Source organism: Staurois parvus, unplaced genomic scaffold (assembly GCF_062004578.1).
Source record: "Staurois parvus isolate SC_StPar_1 unplaced genomic scaffold, SC_StPar_1.0 ptg002181l, whole genome shotgun sequence".
NCBI classification, from domain to species: Eukaryota; Metazoa; Chordata; class Amphibia; order Anura; family Ranidae; genus Staurois; species Staurois parvus.
Window position 1 is genome coordinate 2,475,408 of NW_028319977.1, and position 24,363 is coordinate 2,499,770.

The 24,363-nt window shown below is 48.9% G+C and overlaps 1 protein-coding gene and 1 long non-coding RNA gene across 3 annotated transcripts in view; both read left to right on the forward strand.

Moving 5' to 3' along the window:
• Positions 1-719: 719 nt before the first annotated feature.
• LOC149432260 (uncharacterized) lies at positions 720-2,917 on the forward strand. The gene is made up of 3 exons (XR_016309168.1): positions 720-928; positions 1,005-1,134; positions 2,622-2,917. It is a non-coding gene; the product is annotated as an uncharacterized LOC149432260 (long non-coding RNA).
• A 14,543-nt stretch (positions 2,918-17,460) lies between these two features.
• LOC149432261 (uncharacterized) overlaps positions 17,461-24,363 on the forward strand; it is a 34,393-nt gene continuing 27,490 nt past the window's right edge. Inside the window, exons 1-3 of one of the 2 annotated variants that reach the window (XM_089665316.1) lie at positions 17,461-17,827; positions 23,853-23,900; positions 24,103-24,229. In XM_089665316.1, coding sequence (XP_089521442.1) covers positions 23,853-23,900; positions 24,103-24,229 — 175 coding nt within the window. In that variant the 5' untranslated portion in view covers positions 17,461-17,827. The remainder of the gene's footprint in view (positions 17,828-23,852; positions 23,901-24,102; positions 24,230-24,363) is intronic. The other variant, XM_089665317.1, reaches the window with a different exon arrangement.

Sequence of the window (24,363 nt, forward strand, 5' to 3'; positions counted from 1 at the left end):
GGCCTTTCCAAGGGGGTTGGGGGATGCCCCCCTTTTCCCCACCCTCGACTGCATACTCCTTGGTAGTGGGAATCAGCCTTCAGCTGGCCTGTCTGCACATGTGTGGTCCTCCCAGTCCAGCGACTGGTCTCTGGGAGGCTGTCCATCCCAGCACGCATGCGTGGTTTCTCCACACGTGTGTGTGGTCTCTCCAGCCGGATCGTGTGACGTCACACGCCGCTGCTAGGCAGAGTGTGCACCCGGACCAAGGCTATTTAGGGTCAGGTAGTGTGACGGCATCCATGCAGCCACAATCATGGCCTGATTATCTCAGGAGGATTTAGTGTCTTGATGGGATTCCAGGTAATGGACCAGGAGGTAATAGCCAAGGCCTACATCCTCTTCTCTTTTTTGGGTGGGCTAAATTCTAGTGCCGTAGGGGCCGATTACACTACGAGGGAAGGACATTGATTATTGGGTCTTCTTTCTACAGTGTTACCCGCGCCGCGAGGCGAAGGGTGTGCAGGCCTTGTTAGCGTCCTTTGCGCCCTGCTGGGATTGGACAGTTTGCATCTAATGACTGATTGGGGTCTACACTGTTGATGACCAGATATCTATATTCTCTGAGGTACCTTTATTTAATTTTTTTATAGCTACTTCTATGATGGAGATGTTCTCTAAATGAGCACAGATGTGAGGAAATATATAGGGTACCATTTATCTATTTCCCTTCCCTCTTTTTCCTCCCTTCTATTTTTCACAAAATTATCAAATCCATCATGTCACATAGGGTCTGATTGAAGACCAATCAATATTTTTCAATTCATGCGACTTAGTAAGTATATATAAATTTTTTGTTTTTTCCTCCTTTTTTGTTTAGGATGTTCGATTCAGGCCTCACATTGCATGTGTTTGGTATACACAGAAGACCAATGCCCATACACTATTGGTATGATAGACATTTAGCCAAATAATAACATTTTGGTTCATAATATTATCTTTTAAACCTGCTCTGTTTTCAACAGACTGTAATGTTATTACATGATGTTGTCCCTGCTTCCCTGATGTGCCTCCATGTCTGGATACCCAATCTGACACAATTTGTTTCCTCCGATGCCTAACTACAAAAAAATATACGTTTTCATGGCAATAATTGTAAGTGGATATTTGTCCAATTTACGTTTTTGTATGTAGAGAAGTTTAAATTCTTTTTCTTTTTGATTTTGTGGTTTTGGATTACATATTATTATATTATTATTATACAGTATTTATATAGTGCCAAAAGGTTTGCTCAGCGCTGTAAATTATAGTGGGGGACAGTACATAAGACAATACAGTAACAGGACAAAACACGAGGGGTTCGAGGGCCCTGCTCTTTCGAGCTTACAATCTAGGAGGGAGGGGATAGTGGTACAGGAGGAAGTGGCTGTGGGGGATGGAGTAGTAGGAGGAGTGTAGATCAGCAATTAGGTGAGGGCGGGGTAGGCTTCCCTGAAGAGATGGGTTTTCAGGGTGCGCCTAAAGGTGAGGAGGGAAGGTGACAGTCTGATGGATTGGGGTAGAGAGTTCCAGACAATGGGGGAAGTCCTGGCGAAGTCCTGCAGTCGGGCATGGGAGGTGGAGACCAGGGAGCTAGAAAGTAGGAGGTCTTGTGAGGAGCGAAGAGTACGGGTTGGGTGGTATTTGGGTATCAGGTCGGTGAGGTAGTTTGGGGCAGCATCATGAATGGCTTTGTATGTCTGTGTTAGTAGTTTGAATTTAATGCGTTGGGCAATCGGAAGCCAGTGGAGGGATTGGCAAAGGGGGGTGGCGGATACGGAGCGGTTAGTAAGGTGGATGAGTCTGGCCGCTGAGTCCAGGATAGACTGAAACGGGGATAGTCTGTGTTGGGGTAGGCCGGTGAGGAGGGAGTTGCAGTAGTCCAGGCGTGAGATAATAAGGGAGTGAACGAGTTGTTTAGTAGTGTCTGGAGTTAGGAACGTATTTTGGAGATGCTGCAGAGGTGGAGCCTGCATGAGTTTGCCAGCGATTGGACTTGGGGTTGGAAGGACAGGTTTGAGTCTAGAGTGACACCTAGGACTTTGGCTTGTGGGGTGGGACTGATGGTGGTGTTGTTGGTCGTGATGGAGAGGATGGGGGGGGGGGGGGGGGGGCGCGGGCTGGGGGGAAAATTAGGAGCTCAGTTTTGGAAAGGTTCAATTTGAGGAAATGGAGCGACATCCAGTCTGATATGTCATTCAGTAGGTGGGCGATACGGGCGGAGACTGAGGGGGTGAGGTGAGGTGAGGAGAGGCTAAATGATTAGCACTTCCGCCTGGCAGTAAATGGGTCGTTGGTTCGAATCCCAGCCACGGCACCTCCTGCCTGGAGTTTGCATGTTCTCCCTGTGTCTGCGTGGGTTTTCTCCAGGTACTCCGGTTTCCTCCCACACTCCAAAGACATGCTGGTAGGTTAATTGGCTCCTGTCTAAATTGGCCCTGGTATGTGTATGTATGAATGTGAGTTAGGGACCTTAGATTGTACACCCCTTGAGGGTTAGGGACTGATGTGAATGTACAATATTTATGTAAAGCGCTGCGTAAATTGACGGTGCTATATAAGTACCTGAAATAAATAAATAAACAGGTTTTGTTTTATTGTAGATGCACCTTTCCATAGCTCCTGAAGAAGCGACTGAGAGTCTCGAAACATGTAGAGCCCAGATTCAGCTGAGCTTGTACTAGCTGTTAACTATGACAATACACCCACGTTCAATCAATTACAAGATCATCCCAACCATCGGTGATCCATTTTTGGTACCAGTTAGGTTATATGGTCATTTAGGAACGGTAGGATCTCAGCATTGAGGTGCAATTTTTCTGTTGTTGTTGTTAACTGTGGTACTTCATTGTTAATTGTAACTATGTGATTTATCAATAAAGAGTATGGGGCTTTTATACAAAAATGATGTCTAAGTGCCTATAAAGTCCATTCAGCTCTGTTACATTCTCGATAGTCAGGATGTGGTACAATGTATGAGTTTTTATCCATAGTACCACCCTATGGATTTACCTCTAATCTATCTCCGCTGGTGGTATCGGTGCAGCAGACTTGGTGCTGGCGCCTGGCTGGTCTCCCTATTATCTCAGAAATCACACTGGAATGCAGCAGTCCACCGGGCGTAAGTGACATCACGGTGACAAAGGAGTGCACATGCTCCAAAACACCTGGCCACACTCTGTCATTCCCCCACCGTGACGTCACTTCTGTCCAAGGGGCTGCTGCATTCCAGCGTAGCTTCACAGATAGTAGGGGCACCATGTTGTCTGTTGGCTTCCATTCCCCAAGTCATGAAAAGAGTGTTAGCCCTGGGCAAGATGTGTGGGATTGTACTGATTCAGTCCCGGGCAAGATGTGTGGGATCCGACTGATTCAGTCCAGGGCAAGATGTGTGGGATCGTACTGATTCAGTCCAGGGCAAGATGTGTGGGATCCGACTGATTCAGTCCCAGGTAAGATGTGTGAGATCATACTGATTCAGTCCTAAGGCAAGATGTGTGGGATCGTACAGATTCAGTCCCGGGCAAGATGTGTGGGATCGTACTGATTCAGTCCCGGGTAAGATTTGTGGGATCGTACTGAATCGGTCCCGGGTAAGATTTGTGGGATCGTAGTGATTCAGTCCCGGGTAAGATTTGTGGGATCGTACTGAATCGGTCCCGGGTAAGATTTGTGGGATCGTAGTGAATCGGTCCCCAGCAAGATATGTGGGATCGTACTGATTCAGTCCCGGGTAAGATGTGTGGGATCGTACTGATTCAGTCCCGGGTAAGATGTGTGAGATCGTACTGATTCAGTCCAGGGCAAGATGTGTGGGATCGTACTGATTCAGTCCCGGGTAAGATGTGTGAGATCGTACTGATTCAGTCCCGGGCAGAATGTGTGGGATCGTACTGAATCAGTCCCCAGCAAGATGTGTGGGATCATACAGATTCAGTCCCGGGTAAGATGTGTGGGATCGTGCTGATTCAGTCCCCAGCAAGATGTGTGGGATCGTACTGAATCAGTCCCGGGCAAGATGTGTGAGATCGTACAGATTCAGTCCCGGGCAAGATGTGTGAGATCGTACTAATTCAGTCCCGGGTAAGATGTGTGGGATCGTACTGATTCAGTCCCGGGTAAGAAGTGTGAGATCGTACAGATTCAGTCCAGGGAAAGATGTGTGAGATCGTACAGATTCAGTCCCCGGGCAAGATGTGTGAGATCGTACTGATTCAGTCCCGGGTAAGATGTATGGGATCGTACTGATTCAGTCCCTGGAAAGATGTGTGGGATCGTACTGATTCAGTCCCGGGTAAGATGTGTGAGATCGTACTGATTCAGTCCAGGGCAAGATGTGTGGGATCGTACTGATTCAGTCCCGGGTAAGATGTGTGAGATCGTACTGATTCAGTCCCGGGTAAGATGTGTGGGATCGTACTGATTCAGTCCCGGGTAAGATGTGTGGGATCGTACTGATTCAGTCCCGGGTAAGATGTGTGGGATCGTACTGATTCAGTCCCGGGTAAGATGTGTGGGATCGTACTGATTCAGTCCCGGGTAAGATGTGTGGGATCGTACTGATTCAGTCCCGGGTAAGATGTGTGAGATCGTACTGATTCAGTCCCGGGCAGAATGTGTGGGATCGTACTGAATCAGTCCCCAGCAAGATGTGTGGGATCATACAGATTCAGTCCCGGGTAAGATGTGTGGGATCGTGCTGATTCAGTCCCCAGCAAGATGTGTGGGATCGTACTGATTCAGTCCCTGGCAAGATGTGTGGGATCGTACTGATTCAGTCCCTGGCAAGATGTGTGGGACCGTACTGATTCAGTCCCTGGAAAGATGTGTGGGATCGTACTGAATCAGTCCCGGGCAAGATGTGTGAGATCGTACTGATTCAGTCCCGGGCAAGATGTGTGAGATCGTACTGATTCAGTCCCTGGCAAGATGTGTGAGATCGTACAGATTCAGTCCCGGGCAAGATGTGTGAGATCGTACTAATTCAGTCCCGGGTAAGATGTGTGGGATCGTACTGATTCAGTCCCAAGCAAGATGTGTGGGATCGTACTGATTCAGTCCCGGGTAAGAAGTGTGAGATCGTACAGATTCAGTCCAGGGAAAGATGTGTGAGATCGTACAGATTCAGTCCCCGGGCAAGATGTGTGAGATCGTACTGATTCAGTCCCGGGTAAGATGTATGGGATCGTACTGATTCAGTCCCTGGAAAGATGTGTGGGATCGTACTGATTCAGTCCCGGGTAAGATGTGTGAGATCGTACTGATTCAGTCCAGGGCAAGATGTGTGGGATCGTACTGATTCAGTCCCGGGTAAGATGTGTGGGATCGTACTGATTCAGTCCCGGGTAAGATGTGTGGGATCGTACTGATTCAGTCCCGGGTAAGATGTGTGGGATCGTACTGATTCAGTCCCGGGTAAGATGTGTGGGATCGTACTGATTCAGTCCCGGGTAAGATGTGTGAGATCGTACTGATTCAGTCCCGGGCAGAATGTGTGGGATCGTACTGAATCAGTCCCCAGCAAGATGTGTGGGATCATACAGATTCAGTCCCGGGTAAGATGTGTGGGATCGTGCTGATTCAGTCCCCAGCAAGATGTGTGGGATCGTACTGATTCAGTCCCTGGCAAGATGTGTGAGATCGTACTGATTCAGTCCCTGGCAAGATGTGTGAGATCGTACAGATTCAGTCCCGGGCAAGATGTGTGAGATCGTACTAATTCAGTCCCGGGTAAGATGTGTGAGATCGTACTAATTCAGTCCCGGGTAAGATGTGTGGGATCGTACTGATTCAGTCCCAAGCAAGATGTGTGGGATCGTACTGATTCAGTCCCGGGTAAGAAGTGTGAGATCGTACAGATTCAGTCCAGGGAAAGATGTGTGAGATCGTACAGATTCAGTCCCCGGGCAAGATGTGTGAGATCGTACTGATTCAGTCCCGGGCAAGATGTGTGGGATCATACTGATTCAGTCCCCGGGCAAGATGTGTGAGATCGTACTGATTCAGTCCCAGGCAAGATGTGTGGGATCGTACTGATTCAGTCCCTGGAAAGATGTGTGAGATCGTACTGATTCAGTCCCGGGTAAGATGTATGGGATCGTACTGATTCAGTCCCTGGAAAGATGTGTGGGATCGTACTGATTCAGTCCCTTGAAAGATGTGTGGGATCGTACTGATTCAGTCCCTTGAAAGATGTGTGAGATCGTACTGATTCAGTCCCGGGTAAGATGTGTGGGATCGTACTGATTCAGTCCCTGGAAAGATGTGTGGGATCGTACTGAATCAGTCCCGGGCAAGATGTGTGAGATCGTACTGATTCAGTCCCGGGCAAGATGTGTGAGATCGTACTGATTCAGTCCCGGGCAAGATGTGTGAGATCGTACTAATTCAGTCCAGGGTAAGATGTGTGAGATCGTACTAATTCAGTCCCGGGTAAGATGTGTGGGATCGTACTGATTCAGTCCCAAGCAAGATGTGTGGGATCGTACTGATTCAGTCCCGGGTAAGAAGTGTGAGATCGTACAGATTCAGTCCAGGGAAAGATGTGTGAGATCGTACAGATTCAGTCCCCGGGCAAGATGTGTGAGATCGTACTGATTCAGTCCCGGGTAAGATGTATGGGATCGTACTGATTCAGTCCCTGGAAAGATGTGTGGGATCGTACTGATTCAGTCCCGGGTAAGATGTGTGAGATCGTACTGATTCAGTCCAGGGCAAGATGTGTGGGATCGTACTGATTCAGTCCCGGGTAAGATGTGTGGGATCGTACTGATTCAGTCCCGGGTAAGATGTGTGGGATCGTACTGATTCAGTCCCGGGTAAGATGTGTGAGATCGTACTGATTCAGTCCCGGGCAGAATGTGTGGGATCGTACTGAATCAGTCCCCAGCAAGATGTGTGGGATCATACAGATTCAGTCCCGGGTAAGATGTGTGGGATCGTGCTGATTCAGTCCCCAGCAAGATGTGTGGGATCGTACTGATTCAGTCCCTGGCAAGATGTGTGGGATCGTACTGATTCAGTCCCTGGCAAGATGTGTGGGACCGTACTGATTCAGTCCCTGGAAAGATGTGTGGGATCGTACTGAATCAGTCCCGGGCAAGATGTGTGAGATCGTACTGATTCAGTCCCGGGCAAGATGTGTGAGATCGTACTGATTCAGTCCCTGGCAAGATGTGTGAGATCGTACAGATTCAGTCCCGAGCAAGATGTGTGAGATCGTACTAATTCAGTCCCGGGTAAGATGTGTGAGATCGTACTAATTCAGTCCCGGGTAAGATGTGTGGGATCGTACTGATTCAGTCCCAAGCAAGATGTGTGGGATCGTACTGATTCAGTCCCGGGTAAGAAGTGTGAGATCGTACAGATTCAGTCCAGGGAAAGATGTGTGGGATCGTACAGATTCAGTCCAGGGAAAGATGTGTGAGATCGTACAGATTCAGTCCCCGGGCAAGATGTGTGGGATCGTACTGATTCAGTCCCAGGCAAGATGTGTGGGATCGTACTGATTCAGTCCCTGGAAAGATGTGTGGGATCGTACTGATTCAGTCCCGGGTAAGATGTGTGGGATCGTACTGATTCAGTCCCGGGTAAGATGTGTGGGATCGTACTGATTCAGTCCCTGGAAAGATGTGTGAGATCGTACTGATTCAGTCCCGGGTAAGATGTATGGGATCGTACTGATTCAGTCCCTGGAAAGATGTGTGGGATCGTACTGATTCAGTCCCTTGAAAGATGTGTGGGATCGTACTGATTCAGTCCCTTGAAAGATGTGTGAGATCGTACTGATTCAGTCCCGGGTAAGATGTGTGGGATCGTACTGATTCAGTCCCTGGAAAGATGTGTGGGATCGTACTGATTCAGTCCCGGGTAAGATGTGTGGGATCGTACTGATTCAGTCCCTGGAAAGATGTGTGGGATCGTACTGATTCAGTCCCGGGTAAGATGTGTGGGATCGTACTGATTTAGTCCTGGGTAAGATGTGTGAGATCGTACTGATTCAGTCCCGGGTAAGATGTGTGAGATCGTACTGATTCAGTCCCGGGTAAGATGTGTGGGATCGTACTGATTCAGTCCCGGGTAAGAAGTGTGAGATCGTACAGATTCAGTCCAGGGAAAGATGTGTGAGATCGTACAGATTCAGTCCCCGGGCAAGATGTGTGAGATCGTACTGATTCAGTCCCGGGTAAGATGTATGGGATCGTACTGATTCAGTCCCTGGAAAGATGTGTGGGATCGTACTGATTCAGTCCCGGGTAAGATGTGTGAGATCGTACTGATTCAGTCCAGGGCAAGATGTGTGGGATCGTACTGATTCAGTCCCGGGTAAGATGTGTGAGATCGTACTGATTCAGTCCCGGGTAAGATGTGTGGGATCGTACTGATTCAGTCCCGGGTAAGATGTGTGGGATCGTACTGATTCAGTCCCGGGTAAGATGTGTGGGATCGTACTGATTCAGTCCCGGGTAAGATGTGTGGGATCGTACTGATTCAGTCCCGGGTAAGATGTGTGGGATCGTACTGATTCAGTCCCGGGTAAGATGTGTGAGATCGTACTGATTCAGTCCCGGGCAGAATGTGTGGGATCGTACTGAATCAGTCCCCAGCAAGATGTGTGGGATCATACAGATTCAGTCCCGGGTAAGATGTGTGGGATCGTGCTGATTCAGTCCCCAGCAAGATGTGTGGGATCGTACTGATTCAGTCCCTGGCAAGATGTGTGGGATCGTACTGATTCAGTCCCTGGCAAGATGTGTGGGACCGTACTGATTCAGTCCCTGGAAAGATGTGTGGGATCGTACTGAATCAGTCCCGGGCAAGATGTGTGAGATCGTACTGATTCAGTCCCTGGCAAGATGTGTGAGATCGTACAGATTCAGTCCCGGGCAAGATGTGTGAGATCGTACTAATTCAGTCCCGGGTAAGATGTGTGGGATCGTACTGATTCAGTCCCAAGCAAGATGTGTGGGATCGTACTGATTCAGTCCCGGGTAAGAAGTGTGAGATCGTACAGATTCAGTCCAGGGAAAGATGTGTGAGATCGTACAGATTCAGTCCCCGGGCAAGATGTGTGAGATCGTACTGATTCAGTCCCGGGTAAGATGTATGGGATCGTACTGATTCAGTCCCTGGAAAGATGTGTGGGATCGTACTGATTCAGTCCCGGGTAAGATGTGTGAGATCGTACTGATTCAGTCCAGGGCAAGATGTGTGGGATCGTACTGATTCAGTCCCGGGTAAGATGTGTGGGATCGTACTGATTCAGTCCCGGGTAAGATGTGTGGGATCTTACTGATTCAGTCCCGGGTAAGATGTGTGGGATCGTACTGATTCAGTCCCGGGTAAGATGTGTGGGATCGTACTGATTCAGTCCCGGGTAAGATGTGTGAGATCGTACTGATTCAGTCCCGGGCAGAATGTGTGGGATCGTACTGAATCAGTCCCCAGCAAGATGTGTGGGATCATACAGATTCAGTCCCGGGTAAGATGTGTGGGATCGTGCTGATTCAGTCCCCAGCAAGATGTGTGGGATCGTACTGATTCAGTCCCTGGCAAGATGTGTGAGATCGTACTGATTCAGTCCCTGGCAAGATGTGTGAGATCGTACAGATTCAGTCCCGGGCAAGATGTGTGAGATCGTACTAATTCAGTCCCGGGTAAGATGTGTGAGATCGTACTAATTCAGTCCCGGGTAAGATGTGTGGGATCGTACTGATTCAGTCCCAAGCAAGATGTGTGGGATCGTACTGATTCAGTCCCGGGTAAGAAGTGTGAGATCGTACAGATTCAGTCCAGGGAAAGATGTGTGAGATCGTACAGATTCAGTCCCCGGGCAAGATGTGTGAGATCGTACTGATTCAGTCCCGGGCAAGATGTGTGGGATCATACTGATTCAGTCCCCGGGCAAGATGTGTGAGATCGTACTGATTCAGTCCCAGGCAAGATGTGTGGGATCGTACTGATTCAGTCCCTGGAAAGATGTGTGAGATCGTACTGATTCAGTCCCGGGTAAGATGTATGGGATCGTACTGATTCAGTCCCTGGAAAGATGTGTGGGATCGTACTGATTCAGTCCCTTGAAAGATGTGTGGGATCGTACTGATTCAGTCCCTTGAAAGATGTGTGAGATCGTACTGATTCAGTCCCGGGTAAGATGTGTGGGATCGTACTGATTCAGTCCCTGGAAAGATGTGTGGGATCGTACTGAATCAGTCCCGGGCAAGATGTGTGAGATCGTACTGATTCAGTCCCGGGCAAGATGTGTGAGATCGTACTGATTCAGTCCCGGGCAAGATGTGTGAGATCGTACTAATTCAGTCCAGGGTAAGATGTGTGAGATCGTACTAATTCAGTCCCGGGTAAGATGTGTGGGATCGTACTGATTCAGTCCCAAGCAAGATGTGTGGGATCGTACTGATTCAGTCCCGGGTAAGAAGTGTGAGATCGTACAGATTCAGTCCAGGGAAAGATGTGTGAGATCGTACAGATTCAGTCCCCGGGCAAGATGTGTGAGATCGTACTGATTCAGTCCCGGGTAAGATGTATGGGATCGTACTGATTCAGTCCCTGGAAAGATGTGTGGGATCGTACTGATTCAGTCCCGGGTAAGATGTGTGAGATCGTACTGATTCAGTCCAGGGCAAGATGTGTGGGATCGTACTGATTCAGTCCCGGGTAAGATGTGTGGGATCGTACTGATTCAGTCCCGGGTAAGATGTGTGGGATCGTACTGATTCAGTCCCGGGTAAGATGTGTGAGATCGTACTGATTCAGTCCCGGGCAGAATGTGTGGGATCGTACTGAATCAGTCCCCAGCAAGATGTGTGGGATCATACAGATTCAGTCCCGGGTAAGATGTGTGGGATCGTGCTGATTCAGTCCCCAGCAAGATGTGTGGGATCGTACTGATTCAGTCCCTGGCAAGATGTGTGGGATCGTACTGATTCAGTCCCTGGCAAGATGTGTGGGACCGTACTGATTCAGTCCCTGGAAAGATGTGTGGGATCGTACTGAATCAGTCCCGGGCAAGATGTGTGAGATCGTACTGATTCAGTCCCGGGCAAGATGTGTGAGATCGTACTGATTCAGTCCCTGGCAAGATGTGTGAGATCGTACAGATTCAGTCCCGAGCAAGATGTGTGAGATCGTACTAATTCAGTCCCGGGTAAGATGTGTGAGATCGTACTAATTCAGTCCCGGGTAAGATGTGTGGGATCGTACTGATTCAGTCCCAAGCAAGATGTGTGGGATCGTACTGATTCAGTCCCGGGTAAGAAGTGTGAGATCGTACAGATTCAGTCCAGGGAAAGATGTGTGGGATCGTACAGATTCAGTCCAGGGAAAGATGTGTGAGATCGTACAGATTCAGTCCCCGGGCAAGATGTGTGGGATCGTACTGATTCAGTCCCAGGCAAGATGTGTGGGATCGTACTGATTCAGTCCCTGGAAAGATGTGTGGGATCGTACTGATTCAGTCCCGGGTAAGATGTGTGGGATCGTACTGATTCAGTCCCTGGAAAGATGTGTGAGATCGTACTGATTCAGTCCCGGGTAAGATGTATGGGATCGTACTGATTCAGTCCCTGGAAAGATGTGTGGGATCGTACTGATTCAGTCCCTTGAAAGATGTGTGGGATCGTACTGATTCAGTCCCTTGAAAGATGTGTGAGATCGTACTGATTCAGTCCCGGGTAAGATGTGTGGGATCGTACTGATTCAGTCCCTGGAAAGATGTGTGGGATCGTACTGATTCAGTCCCGGGTAAGATGTGTGGGATCGTACTGATTCAGTCCCTGGAAAGATGTGTGGGATCGTACTGATTCAGTCCCGGGTAAGATGTGTGGGATCGTACTGATTTAGTCCTGGGTAAGATGTGTGAGATCGTACTGATTCAGTCCCGGGTAAGATGTGTGAGATCGTACTGATTCAGTCCCGGGTAAGATGTGTGGGATCGTACTGATTCAGGCCCGGGTAAGATGTGTGGGATCGTACTGATTCAGTCCCGGGTAAGATGTGTGGGATCGTACTGATTCAGTCCCTGGAAAGATGTGTGAGATCGTACTGATTCAGTCCCGGGTAAGATGTGTGGGATCGTACTGATTCAGTCCCTGGAAAGATGTGTGAGATCGTACTGATTCAGTCCCGGGTAAGATGTATGGGATCGTACTGATTCAGTCCCTGGAAAGATGTGTGGGATCGTACTGATTCAGTCCCTGGAAAGATGTGTGAGATCGTACTGATTCAGTCCCGGGTAAGATGTATGGGATCGTACTGATTCAGTCCCTGGAAAGATGTGTGAGATCATACTGATTCAGTCCCTGGAAAGATGTGTGGGATCGTACTGATTCAGTCCCTTGAAAGATGTGTGAGATCGTACTGATTCAGTCCCGGGTAAGATGTGTGGGATCGTACTGATTCAGTCCCTGGAAAGATGTGTGAGATCGTACTGATTCAGTCCCGGGTAAGATGTATGGGATCATACTGATTCAGTCCCTGGAAAGATGTGTGGGATCGTACTGATTCAGTCCCGGGCAAAATGTGTGGGATCGTACTGATTCAGTCCCTGGAAAGATGTATGAGATCGTACTGATTCAGTCCCGGGTAAGATGTATGGGATCGTACTGATTCAGTCCCTGGAAAGATGTGTGGGATCGTACTGATTCAGTCCCGGGCAAAATGTGTGGGATCGTACTGATTCAGTCCCTGGAAAGATGTGTGGGATCGTACTGATTCAGTCCCGGGTAAGATGTGTGGGATCGTACTGATTCAGTCCCGGGTAAGATGTGTGGGATCGTACTGATTCAGTCCCGGGAAAGATGTGTGGGATCGTACTGATTCAGTCCTAAGGAACGATGTGTGGGATCGTACTGAATCAGTCCCCGGCAAGATGTGTGGGATCGTACTGATTCTCAGTTCTGGGCAGTGGTGGCCTTCTATAGGGGTTAACCAAAACTTCAAAGACCAAAATTATGACCCCTGGGGAGTGTAGGTCTGTTTGTTGAGCACCGTGGGGTTGATTCACTAAAGACAAATACACGGCAATCTGCACTTGCTCCAGAGCTTAGTAGATGAGGTGAAGCTTTACTTTGCAAAGAATACCCAATCACGTGCAAGGAAAATAAAAAAACTGCATTTTTGCTTGCACATGATTGGAAGATGGAAGTCAGCAGAGCTTCACCTCATTTACTAAGGCTCGGGGGCAACTGCACTTGCAAAGTGCACAGTCTATTTGCCTTCAGTAGATCTTTCCCCAAGAGGTCAGGTATCATTGCAGGTAAAGAGCCATACACAGCTGGGGACATGGAGAGGCTTTTTTGAGAATAAACCAGCTAGGTAGAGCAGAGTATGCAGAGAACTGGCTGTATAGAAAAAGAGAAGATCTGTACAGCCAGGCCATGACCATTAGCATTAAGAGTGAGATTGAGGTTTCCCTAGTGCTGGAATGCAGGGGCCCTTTTTGGCCCCTGCTTGGACTGATGGAGTTTATAGACATACATAGCATGTTTACTGTATGTAGCTTTGTCTGGGAGTGTGCACTCTGTCCATCCATTGGGGAGTCTTTTGCCATTTTTCTATAACATATCGGGGTTTAGGTTCCCAGCGCAGTCACCCCAATGTCCATAGTCGCTTGTGACGCTGAGATGGACCACGCCTCCTTATGGTTGTAGTTTCTACAATATGGTGCAATACAATCAGACTGCTCTGAGCAATAATCATTGAGCATAAGCTTCATTCACACAGGTGGTTCTATTTAACAATACACATAAACGATGCTACTAAGCACTTGTCTACTTGTAAATGTTCATTCGCGTGCGTCTACACTTTTATCTACAAGCAAATGCCTGGTGAGAATACCAGTGTGCCTCCCCTCCTGTAGCTTTCTGACCACACCAAGCACTGAAGCAGATCCGTGCTGGTGTGGTCAGTGTGCCAATCAGAGTTCCAGAATGCCAACTTACGGCCTGCCTGTAGTTCTGTAGTCAGTTTGTCACCACACACCTTCCTAGCCCTGCTCTGCCTGACACATCTGCATAGCCAGGGAATGTATTTCCCTGCTGCCATCAGGCAATGCACACATCCCCTTGCCCAAACCTGCTTTGTACTGACGGGATCCTGTGCTTTGCCTATAGAGGGCAAAACAACAGATGTCCTTTCAAAAATTCCCAGCTTACTTTTCAGCCAACGTGCAACAAACCAAATTAACCCTGTATAACAGTTCAGGTTAAAACAACGGGTTTATTTTGCACACATTTTCAAATATATGTGTAAGCTGCAGGGGCAATGTCAGGGCACCCCAGTGTACTGTAGTCCTAACTCTATAAATTGGGGTGCCATGAAGTGTTTGTTGCAGGCTGGCTGGTAAGTGAGCTGGAAATGTTTGTTTATTGTTTTGTGCCATGCATTGGCCTTCCATGTGCTCCTTGCTGCAAAGGTCTGTTATAGGTTTGGGTGGTTGCCATTTGTTTGTTCTGTTAGTAAATTGGTGAAGGGATGCACTGCCATTGTGCTATTGCTGGGTGTCCAGTGCATCCTTATGCGTTTAAGGAGGTGTGGGCTCCCTCCAGGCATACCTGCCCTTAATCTATCCATTATTATATATGTGCTCCATCTTTGAAGACTTGGACAGCAGTACACTGGGGTGCCGTGATGTGGCTGCTGTAGCCTTCACATATACACTGCTCAAAAAATGAAAGGAACACTTTGAAAACATGAGATCTCAATGGAGAAAAATCTGCTGGATCTCTATACTGATATGGACTTGGTAATGTGTTAGGAAGGTAAGGATGCCCCATCGTTTGATGGAAATTAAAATGATCGACCTACAGAGGACTGAAATCAAATACACCTAAAGTGAAGAAATGATGCAGCAGGCGAGTCCATTTTGCTGAAATGTCATTGCAGCAACTCAGAATGGTCCTCAGTAGTTTGTATGGCCCCCATGTGCTTGTATGCATGCTTGACAACGTCGGGGGAGGCTCCTAATGAGACGATGGATGGTGTCCTGGGGGATTTCCTCCCAGATCTGGACCAGGGCATCACTGAGCTCCTGGACAGTCTGAGGTGCAACCTGGTGGTGTCGGATGGACCGAAACATGACATCCCAGAGGTGTTCTATTAGATTTAGGTCAGGTGTGCATGGGGGCCATTCAATGGTATCAATTCCTTCATCCTCCAGGAACTGCCTGCATACTCTCCCCACATAAGGCTGGGCATTGTCGTGCACCAGCAGGAACCCAGGACAGACGTGAAAGGGTCTGGAGAAGCCGTGGAGAACGTTCTGCTGCCTGTAACATCGTTCAGCATTACTGTTTTGTTGGTGGGTCAGTGATGGTCTGGGGAGGCATATCCATGGAGGGAGACACAGACCTCTACAGGTTAGACAATGGCACCCTGACTGCCATTAGGTATCGGGATGAAATCCTTGGACCCATTGTCAGACCCTACACTGGTTCAGTGGGTCCTGGGTTCCTCCTGGTGCAGTGGGTCCTGGGTTCCTCCTGGTGCAGTGGATCCTGGGTTTCTCCTGGTGCAGTGGGTCCTGGGTTCCTCCTGGTGCAGTGGATCCTGGGTTCCTCATGGTGCAGTGGGTCTTGGGTTCCTCCTGATGCACGACAATGCCCAGCCTCATGTGGAGAGAGTATGCAGGCAGTTCCTGGAGGATGAAGGAATTGATACCATTGAATGGCCCCCACGCTCGCCTGACCTAAATTTAATAGACCACCTCTGGGATATCATGTTTCAGTCCATCCAATGCCACCAGGTTGCCCCTCAGACTGTCCAGGAGCTCAGTGATGCCCTGGTCCAGATCTGGGAGGAAATCCCCCAGGACACCATCCGTCATCTCATTAGGAGCCTCCCCCGACGTTGTCAGGTATGCATTCAAGCACGTGGGGGCCATACAAACTACTGAGGACCATTCTGAGTTGCTGCAATGAAATTTCAGCAAAATGGATTGCCTGCTGCATCATTTTTTCACTTAAATTTTTCGGGGTGTCTTTAAATTCGGTCCTCTGTAGGTCGATCATTTTCATTTCCAGCAAACAATGGGGCGTTCTTACATTCCTAACATTACCCCGTCCATATCAGTATAGATATCCAGCAGAAGATTTGTCTGATGTGTTTTCAAAGTGGTCCTGTCATTTGTTTGGGCAGTGTATATATACAGGAATATTTGTTGTTATTTTCTAGGATTTAGTAGTGATAGAAATGTTAGGATTATGTAATATTTTTAATTTTTCACTAGATGGCAGTGAGTGTATTGTATGGCGCAGAGGAGGAGTCTTTCACATGGTTTATTTACGTTCTGGGTTTGAGAGGAAACGAGTTCTCTCGCGGCCATATTGAGTGTGGAGAGGAAGTTCTCTGGCGGCCATATTGAGTGTGGAGAGGAAGGTTCCATTCATCAATACTGAGTGTGGAGAGGAAGTTCTCTGGCGGCCATATTGCGTGTGGAGAGGAAGGTCCTCGGCGGCCATATTGAGTGTGGAGAACGTCCCAGGCGGCCATATTGAGAGTGGAGAGGAAGGTTCCATGCATCAATACTGAGTGTGGAGAGGAAGGTCCCGTGCAGCAATACTGAGTGTGGAGAGGAAGTTCTCTGGCGGCCATATTGCGTGTGGAGAGGGAGGTCCAACTGTTGGCGCTATATAAATTCTGTATAATATAATAAGATCCCCGGCGGCCATATTGAGTGTGGAGAGGAAAGTCCCCGGCGGCCATATTGAGTGTGGAGAGGAAAGTCCCCGGCGGCCATATTGAGTGTGGAGATGCATTTTTCTGGCGGCCATATTGCATGTGGAGAGGAAGTTCTTTGGCGGCCGTATTGAGTGTGGAGAGGAAGTTCTCCGGTGGCCATATTGAGTGTGGAGAGGAAGGTCCTCGGCGGCCATATTGAGTGTGGAGAAGGTCCCAGACGGCCATATTGAGAGTGGAGATGAAGGTCTCATGCAGCATTAACGAGTGTGGAGAGGACGTTCTCTAGCGGCCATATTGCGTGTGGAGAAGAAGGTCCAACTGTTGGCGCTATATAAATCCTGTATAATATAATCATAAGATCCCCAGCGGCCATATTGAGTGTGGAGAGGAAGTTCTCTGGACACCATATTGAGTGCGGAGAGGAAGTTCTCTGGCGGCCATATTGAGTGTGGAGAGGAAGTTCCCTGCTTTCCATATTGAGCTTGGAGCTTCCGGTGAGCTGTGAGGGATCTGGACGCTGAATGGAGCTCCATTTTTGACAGGAAACACGTGACCTCCACTCCACCTCTTTTGTGAACTTTAATAAAACAGAGGCTGTAGAGTGGAGCTCCTCTCAACAGTAAACATGTGACCTTCACTACCTTGACTTGTCTGTTGTTTGTTTGTTACATTAAAGTTAATTTAAAAAAAGTGGAGTGGAGGTCACACGTTTTCTGTCGCGTGGAGCTCCACTCTGCAGCCTCTGTTTGTTGCGTTAAAAGACAGTAAGAAAGCTGGGGAGTGGAGGTCACGTGTTTCCTGCCGAGAATGGAGCTCCACTCTTCGGAATCCCTAGGGAGGGGTCAGCTCTTTGTTTTGGGCGGAAGTTCTGTGGTTCTATGGTTGGATGGGGATCGGCGGCTCCCCCGGGTTCTATATTCAAGCCCTCAGTGCAGTCTCAGCCTGTACTCGGGTAATCCGATAGGGGGGAGTGGGAGGAGCCTGAGAGGCGTCGGACGAAGAAGGGGCGTTTAGGAGTGCCATCGGCTGAGGCCCGGAAGAAGCATGCGCACTGCGAGCAACATGGCGGCGCCCGGTGTGTGGAGTCTCCGCTGACGGCCTTTTCCCTTCCCCGGTAGGTGCAGTCATGTGAGCCTTGTCCGCCTTCCTGGAGCAACTGTGGGCTTCCAGTGTATGATAGACTCCTCCATGGTACAGGAGACTGGACAGGGGGCCTCCCATGGGCCCCTCACTTCTCCTCTGACCAGCCTGGGGGTCCCTATTAGCCTCCACACCAGTGGTCTCATCTCACACACGGGGAAAATCGGACTTTTTGGGCCAAAAAATGGCTGAAGCCCGGATTATGATCTATTTCTCAAAGCAGATGCCCTGGGGAATAAAATGGTGGCTGATCCGATTTTTCTGCGTCGCCCGATATTTGCAACCCCTTATTGTCAGGAGGAGATACACTTCAATGAATTTTAGTGCACAAAACACAATATCATCTTTTTTTGGGGGGGGGGGGGGAATATAAAAAGTGGGGTTGCGTCGAGTAAGTAGATACCCAACATGTCAAGATTTGAAAATGGCGTGCTCCAGGGATTTAAAATAAAAAATCTAAAGGACCCAAAAACAGGGCTTGACGAATCTCAGGCACCATGGTGACTTGAAATGGTGTTCTGGCGCCTGGGCTTTTGTCAGCCATCTGCATCCGCCCCCCGCTTGCTGACTGTGCTATAGCCGAAAGACGGCTCTGGGAGGGCGACTATTATTGACGTCTTCCCAGAACCCCCCATTGGGGCCCACGCTGTGATCGGGCTAAAGGGCCGATCACAGAGGCCGTTTACCTTGTGATCACTTGTGTCCAATCACAGCTGATCACATGTAAACAAATGCCGGTTATCAATATTTCCCTTCCTCGGAGCTGTCACAGCGCGAGGAAAGGAAGACCGATAACCAGCTATCCTGTGACAGGACATTTACACGGATAATTGGGGCACTGATCGTCAGTGCTGCCTATTGGTGTCACCTATGAGTGCCCATCAATGCAGCATATTGGTGTCACCTATGAGTGCCCATCACTGCAGCATATTGGTGTCACCTATGAGTGCCCATCAATGCAGCATATTGGTGTCACCTATGAGTGCCCATCAATGCAGCATATTGCTGTCATCTATCAGTGCCCATCAATGCAGCATATTGCTGTCACCTATGAGTGCCCATCACTGCAGCATATTGGTGTCATCTATCAGTGCCCATCAATGCAGCATATTGGTGTCACCTATGAGTGCCCATCAATGCAGCATATTGCTGTCATCTATCAGTGCCCATCAATGCAGCATATTGCTGTCACCTATGAGTGCCCATCACTGCAGCATATTGGTGTCATCTATCAGTGCCCATCAATGCAGCATATTGCTGTCACCTATGAGTGCCCATCACTGCAGCATATTGGTGTCATCTATCAGTGCCCATCAATGCAGCATATTGGTGTCACCTATGAGTGCCCATCACTGCAGCATATTGGTGTCACCTATGAGTGCCCATCACTGCAGCATATTGGTGTCGTCTATCGGTTCCCATCAATGCAGCATATTGGTGTCATAAATCAATGCAGCATATTGGTGTCATAAATCAGTGCCCATCAATGCAGCATATTGCTGTCATCTATCAATGCCCATCAATACAGCATATTGGTGTCATAAATCAATGCAGCATATTGGTGTCATAAACCAGTGCCCATCAATGCAGCATATTGCTGTCATCTATCAATGCCCATCAATACAGCATATTGGTGTCATAAATCAATGCCCATCAATGCAGCATATTGGTGTCACCTATGAGTGCCCATCACTGCAGCATATTGGTGTCACCTATGAGTGCCCATCACTGCAGCATATTGGTGTCGTCTATCGGTTCCCATCAATGCAGCATATTGGTGTCATAAATCAATGCAGCATATTGGTGTCATAAATCAGTGCCCATCAATGCAGCATATTGCTGTCATCTATCAATGCCCATCAATACAGCATATTGGTGTCATAAATCAATGCAGCATATTGGTGTCATAAACCAGTGCCCATCAATGCAGCATATTGCTGTCATCTATCAATGCCCATCAATACAGCATATTGGTGTCATAAATCAATGCCCATCAATGCAGCATATTGGTGTCACCTATGAGTGCCCATCACTGCAGCATATTGGTGTCGTCTATCGGTTCCCATCAATGCAGCATATTGGTGTCATAAATCAGTGCCTATCAATGCAGCATATTGGTGTCATATATCAATGCAGCATATTGGTGTCATAAATCAGTGCCCATCAATGCAGCAAATTGGTGTCATCTATCAGTGCCCATCAATGCAGCATATTGGTGTCATATTTTTTATTTATTTCAGGTACTTATATAGCGCCATCAGTTTACGCAGCTCTTTGCATATATATTGTGCATTCACATCATATATCAGTGCCCATCAATGCAGCTTATTGGTGTCATCTAGTAGTGCCCATCAATGCAGAATATCGGTGTCACCTATCAGTGCCCATCAGTGCAGTATATCGGTGTCACCTATCAGTGCCCATCAGTCCAGTATATCGGTGTCACCTATCAGTGCCCATCAGTGCAGTATATCGGTGTCACCTATCAGTGCCCATCAGTGCAGTATATAGGTGTCACCTTTCAGTGCCCATCAGTGCAGTATATCGGTGTCACCTTTCAGTGCCCATCAGTGCAGTATATCGGTGTCACCTTTCAGTGCCTATCAGTGCAGAATATCAGTATCACCTTTCAGTGCCCATTAGTGCAGTATATCGGTGTCACCTTTCAGTGCCTATCAGTGCAGAATATCGGTGTTACCTAACAGTGCCCATCAATGCAGAATATCAGTATCACCTATCAGTGCCCATTAGTGCAGTATATCGGTGTCACCTTTCAGTGCCTATCAGTGCAGAATATCGGTGTCACCTATCAGTGCCCATCAATGCAGAATATCAGTATCACCTATCAGTGCCCATTAGTGCAGTATATCGGTGTCACCTATCAGTGCAGTATATCGGTGTCGCCTATCAGTGCCCATCAATGCAGAATATCAGTATCACCTATCAGTGCCCATTAGTGCAGTATATCGGTGTCACCTATCAGTGCAGTATATCGGTGTCGCCTATCAGTGCCCATCAATGCAGAATATCAGTATCACCTATCAGTGCCCATTAGTGCAGTATATCGGTGTCACCTATCAGTGCCCATCAATGCAGAATATCGGTGTCACCTATCAGTGCCCATTAATGCCACTGTACCAGTGCAGCTTCATCAGCACACATCAGTAAAGAAGAGAAATTACTTATTTGCAAATTTATAACAGAAACAAAGAAAAGGGTGTTTTTTAGTCTCTTCATTTGTTTAGCAACAAAATTAAAAAACCGCCAGTGGTGATTAAAGAGTTCACTTTTTCTAAAATGTTCTATGTTGAACCCGTATTCAGGGTGTAACATGTTGGTGCTGCAGCTGCCCCCCCGTGACAGCAGACCAGGGATCTTCTCCCCAGCTGGGGCTGCAGCTGCCCCCACTGTGACAGCAGACCGGGGATCTTCTCCCCAGCTGGGGCTGCAGCTGCCCCCCGCTGTGACAGCAGACCAGGGATCTTCTCCCCAGTTGGAGCTGCAGCTGCCCCCCGCTGTGAGAGCAGACCAGGGATCTTCTCCCCAGTTGGTGCTGTAGCTGCCCCCCCCTGACAGCAGACCAGGGATCTCCTCCCCAGTTGGGGCTGCAGCTGCCCCCGCTGTGACAGCAGACCAGGGATCTTCTCCCCAGTTGGAGCTGCAGCTGCCCCCCGCTGTGAGAGCAGACCAGGGATCTTCTCCCCAGTTTGTGCTGCAGCTGCCCCCCCGTGACAGCAGACCAGGGATCTCCTCCCCAGTTGGGGCTGCAGCTGCCCCCCCGTGACAGCAGACCAGGGATCTTCTCCCCAGTTGGGGCTGCAGCTGCCCCCGCGTGACAGCAGACCAGGGATCTTCTCCTAAGTTGGGGCTGCAGCTGCCCCCGCGTGACAGCAGACCAGGGATCTTCTCCCCAGTTGGGGCTGCAGCTGCCCCCCCCGCTGTGACTGCAGACCAGGGATCTTCTCCCCAGTTGGGGCTGCAGCTGCCCCCCGCTGTGACAGCAGACCAGGGATCTTCTCCCCAGTTTGGGCTGCAGCTGCCCCCGCTGTGACAGCAGTCCAGGGATCTTCTCCCCAGTTGGGGCTGCAGCTGCCCCCCCCCCCCGTGACAGCAGACCAGGGATCTTCTCCCCAGTTGGGGCTGCTGCTGACCCCCCCGTGACAGCAGACCAGGGATTTTCTCCCCAGTGGGGGCTGCAGCTGCCCTCGCTGTGACAGCAGACCAGGGATCTTCTCCCCAGTTGGGGCTGCAGCTGCCCCCCGCTGTGAAAGCAGACCAGGGATCTTCTCCGCAGTTGGGGCTGCAGCTGCCTCGCTGTGACAGCAGACCAGGGATCTTCTCCCCAGTTGGGGCTGCAGCTGCCTCGCTGTGACAGCAGACCAGGGATCTTCTCCCCAGTTGGGGCTGCAGCTGCCTCGCTGTGACAGCAGACCAGGGATCTTCTCCCCAGTTGGGGCTGCAGCTGCCCCCTGCTGTCAGAGCAGACCAGGGATTTTCTCCCCAGTTGGGGCTGCAGCTGCCCCCCGCTGTGACAGCAGACCAGGGATCTTCTCCCCAGTTGGAGCTGCAGCTGCCCCCCCGCTGTGAGAGCAGACCAGGGATCTTCTCCCCAGTTGGGGCTGCAGCTGCCCCCCCGCTGTGAGAGCAGACCAGGGATCTTCTCCCCAGTTGGGGCTGCAGCTGCCCCCCCGCTGTGAGAGCAGACCAGGGATCTTCTCCCCAGTTGGGGCTGCAGCTGCCCCCCGCTGTGAGAGCAGACCAGGGATCTTCTCCCCAGTTGGGGCTGCAGCTGCCCCCCGCTGTGAGAGCAGACCAGAGATCTTCTCCCCAGTTGGGGCTGGGGCTGCCCCCCGCTGTGAGAGCAGACCAGAGATCTTCTCCCCAGCTGGGGCTGCCCCCCCCCGCTGTGACAGCAGACCAGGGATCTTCTCCCCAGTTGGGTCTGCAGCTGCCCCCCGCTGTGACAGCAGACCAGGGATCTTCTCAGTTGGGGCTGCAGCTGCCCCCCGTTGTGACAGCAGACCAGGGATCTTCTCCCCATGTGTACTGTCCAAAAGTCATTCACAGAATTCTAAAAGCTGAAAATTGTCCCGGACATGAAGGGGGTGAAAGTGCCCAGTAGGCAGGTGGTTTCTAACTTTTTTGCCTGGCTCCTAGATTGAAAGCAAATTTGTCAAACCCTGCCCAAAAATCTCCATAGGGGATACTTTAAAACTTTTACAGGTCACCAGTTTAGAAATGCGTGTGAGCTCTTGTGCTAGAATGATTGCTCTCATTCTGTCGTTCACGTCAATTCGTCTGACGTTACGCTGCGATCACCATTTACATATGCGTGTCGGACCTGTTTTTGCATTTCTGCTTTTTTATTTTCTTCTTAATTTCGTTTAGGTTTTGGTTTTTTACACTGTTTTTTTTTTTCGTTTTATTTGTTGTTTTTACACTTTTTCTTTATTTTTCAATTTATTTTATTTGTATTTTTTTACACTATTTTTTTTAATTTATTTATTTTATTCTTTATTTTTTTTCTTCAAATTTTGTATTTGTTTTTTATACTGTTTTTTTTAATTTTTTACTTTATTTTACACCCTTTTCTCAGTTTTTTTACACCTTTTCTTTTTTTTTTTCAAGTTTTTAAATGTTTTTTTTTCTACTTTTTTTATTTTTACAGTTTTTTGTTTAATTTTATTTATTTTTACACTGTTTCTTTTCTCTCTTTTTCAAAAAGTTTTCCAGTTTATTTTACATTGTTTTTTTTTTTTTCCCCCCAATTTAACCTTATTACTATAACAAGGGATGAACAACATCCCTTGTGAAAGCTTTCCGCAGGTGACAGGTCCTCTTTCTGGAGACATTGGGGGTTATTAGACCCCAGTGTCTCTGCTGCCCTCCATAGCAGCAAACTAATGTGTGTGATGCAGGTGGGGGCAGCTGATGAGGTTGACTGTCTGCACCCCATCCATCTTCTGGACACAAGAGCTAACACTCGGTCTGTTTTTCAGATGGAGAAGTGTCCGGAGAGGAGGACTTGTGGCTCATTGGCGGGGACGGTAAGAACCTGCTGGATGGGAACAATTGGAATTTATTCTGGGGCATCTGGGAATGGGATTGTAATTCTACGGCAGCTATCATGGCACAGGTTATCGTCTCTTAATAGAGATCAGGGAAATGTAGGGTCTTGTTTTTCTGGACTTGATTCTTTCTCCTTATTAATAGGACCCTCTGTCTGTTCTCTCCTTCCATCCTGCACAGGTACGGGTCACCTTCCACGATGTGGCCGCTTGCTTTGAGGAAGAAGACTGGGAACGTATGGAGCAATGGCAGCGGGATCTGTACCGGGATGCCATGAAGGAGATTCACTCTGCACTGCATGATCTGGGTGAGTGAGAGGGAGAAGAAAGCTGGGAAGAGGCTATTTGGGGGGGAAGTAGTGAGAAAGGAAAGGGGGGGGGGAGTTAGACCTCATTCACTTGCATGTGCAAAGTTCTCTGAAGAGTATTTGACAGCATTGTA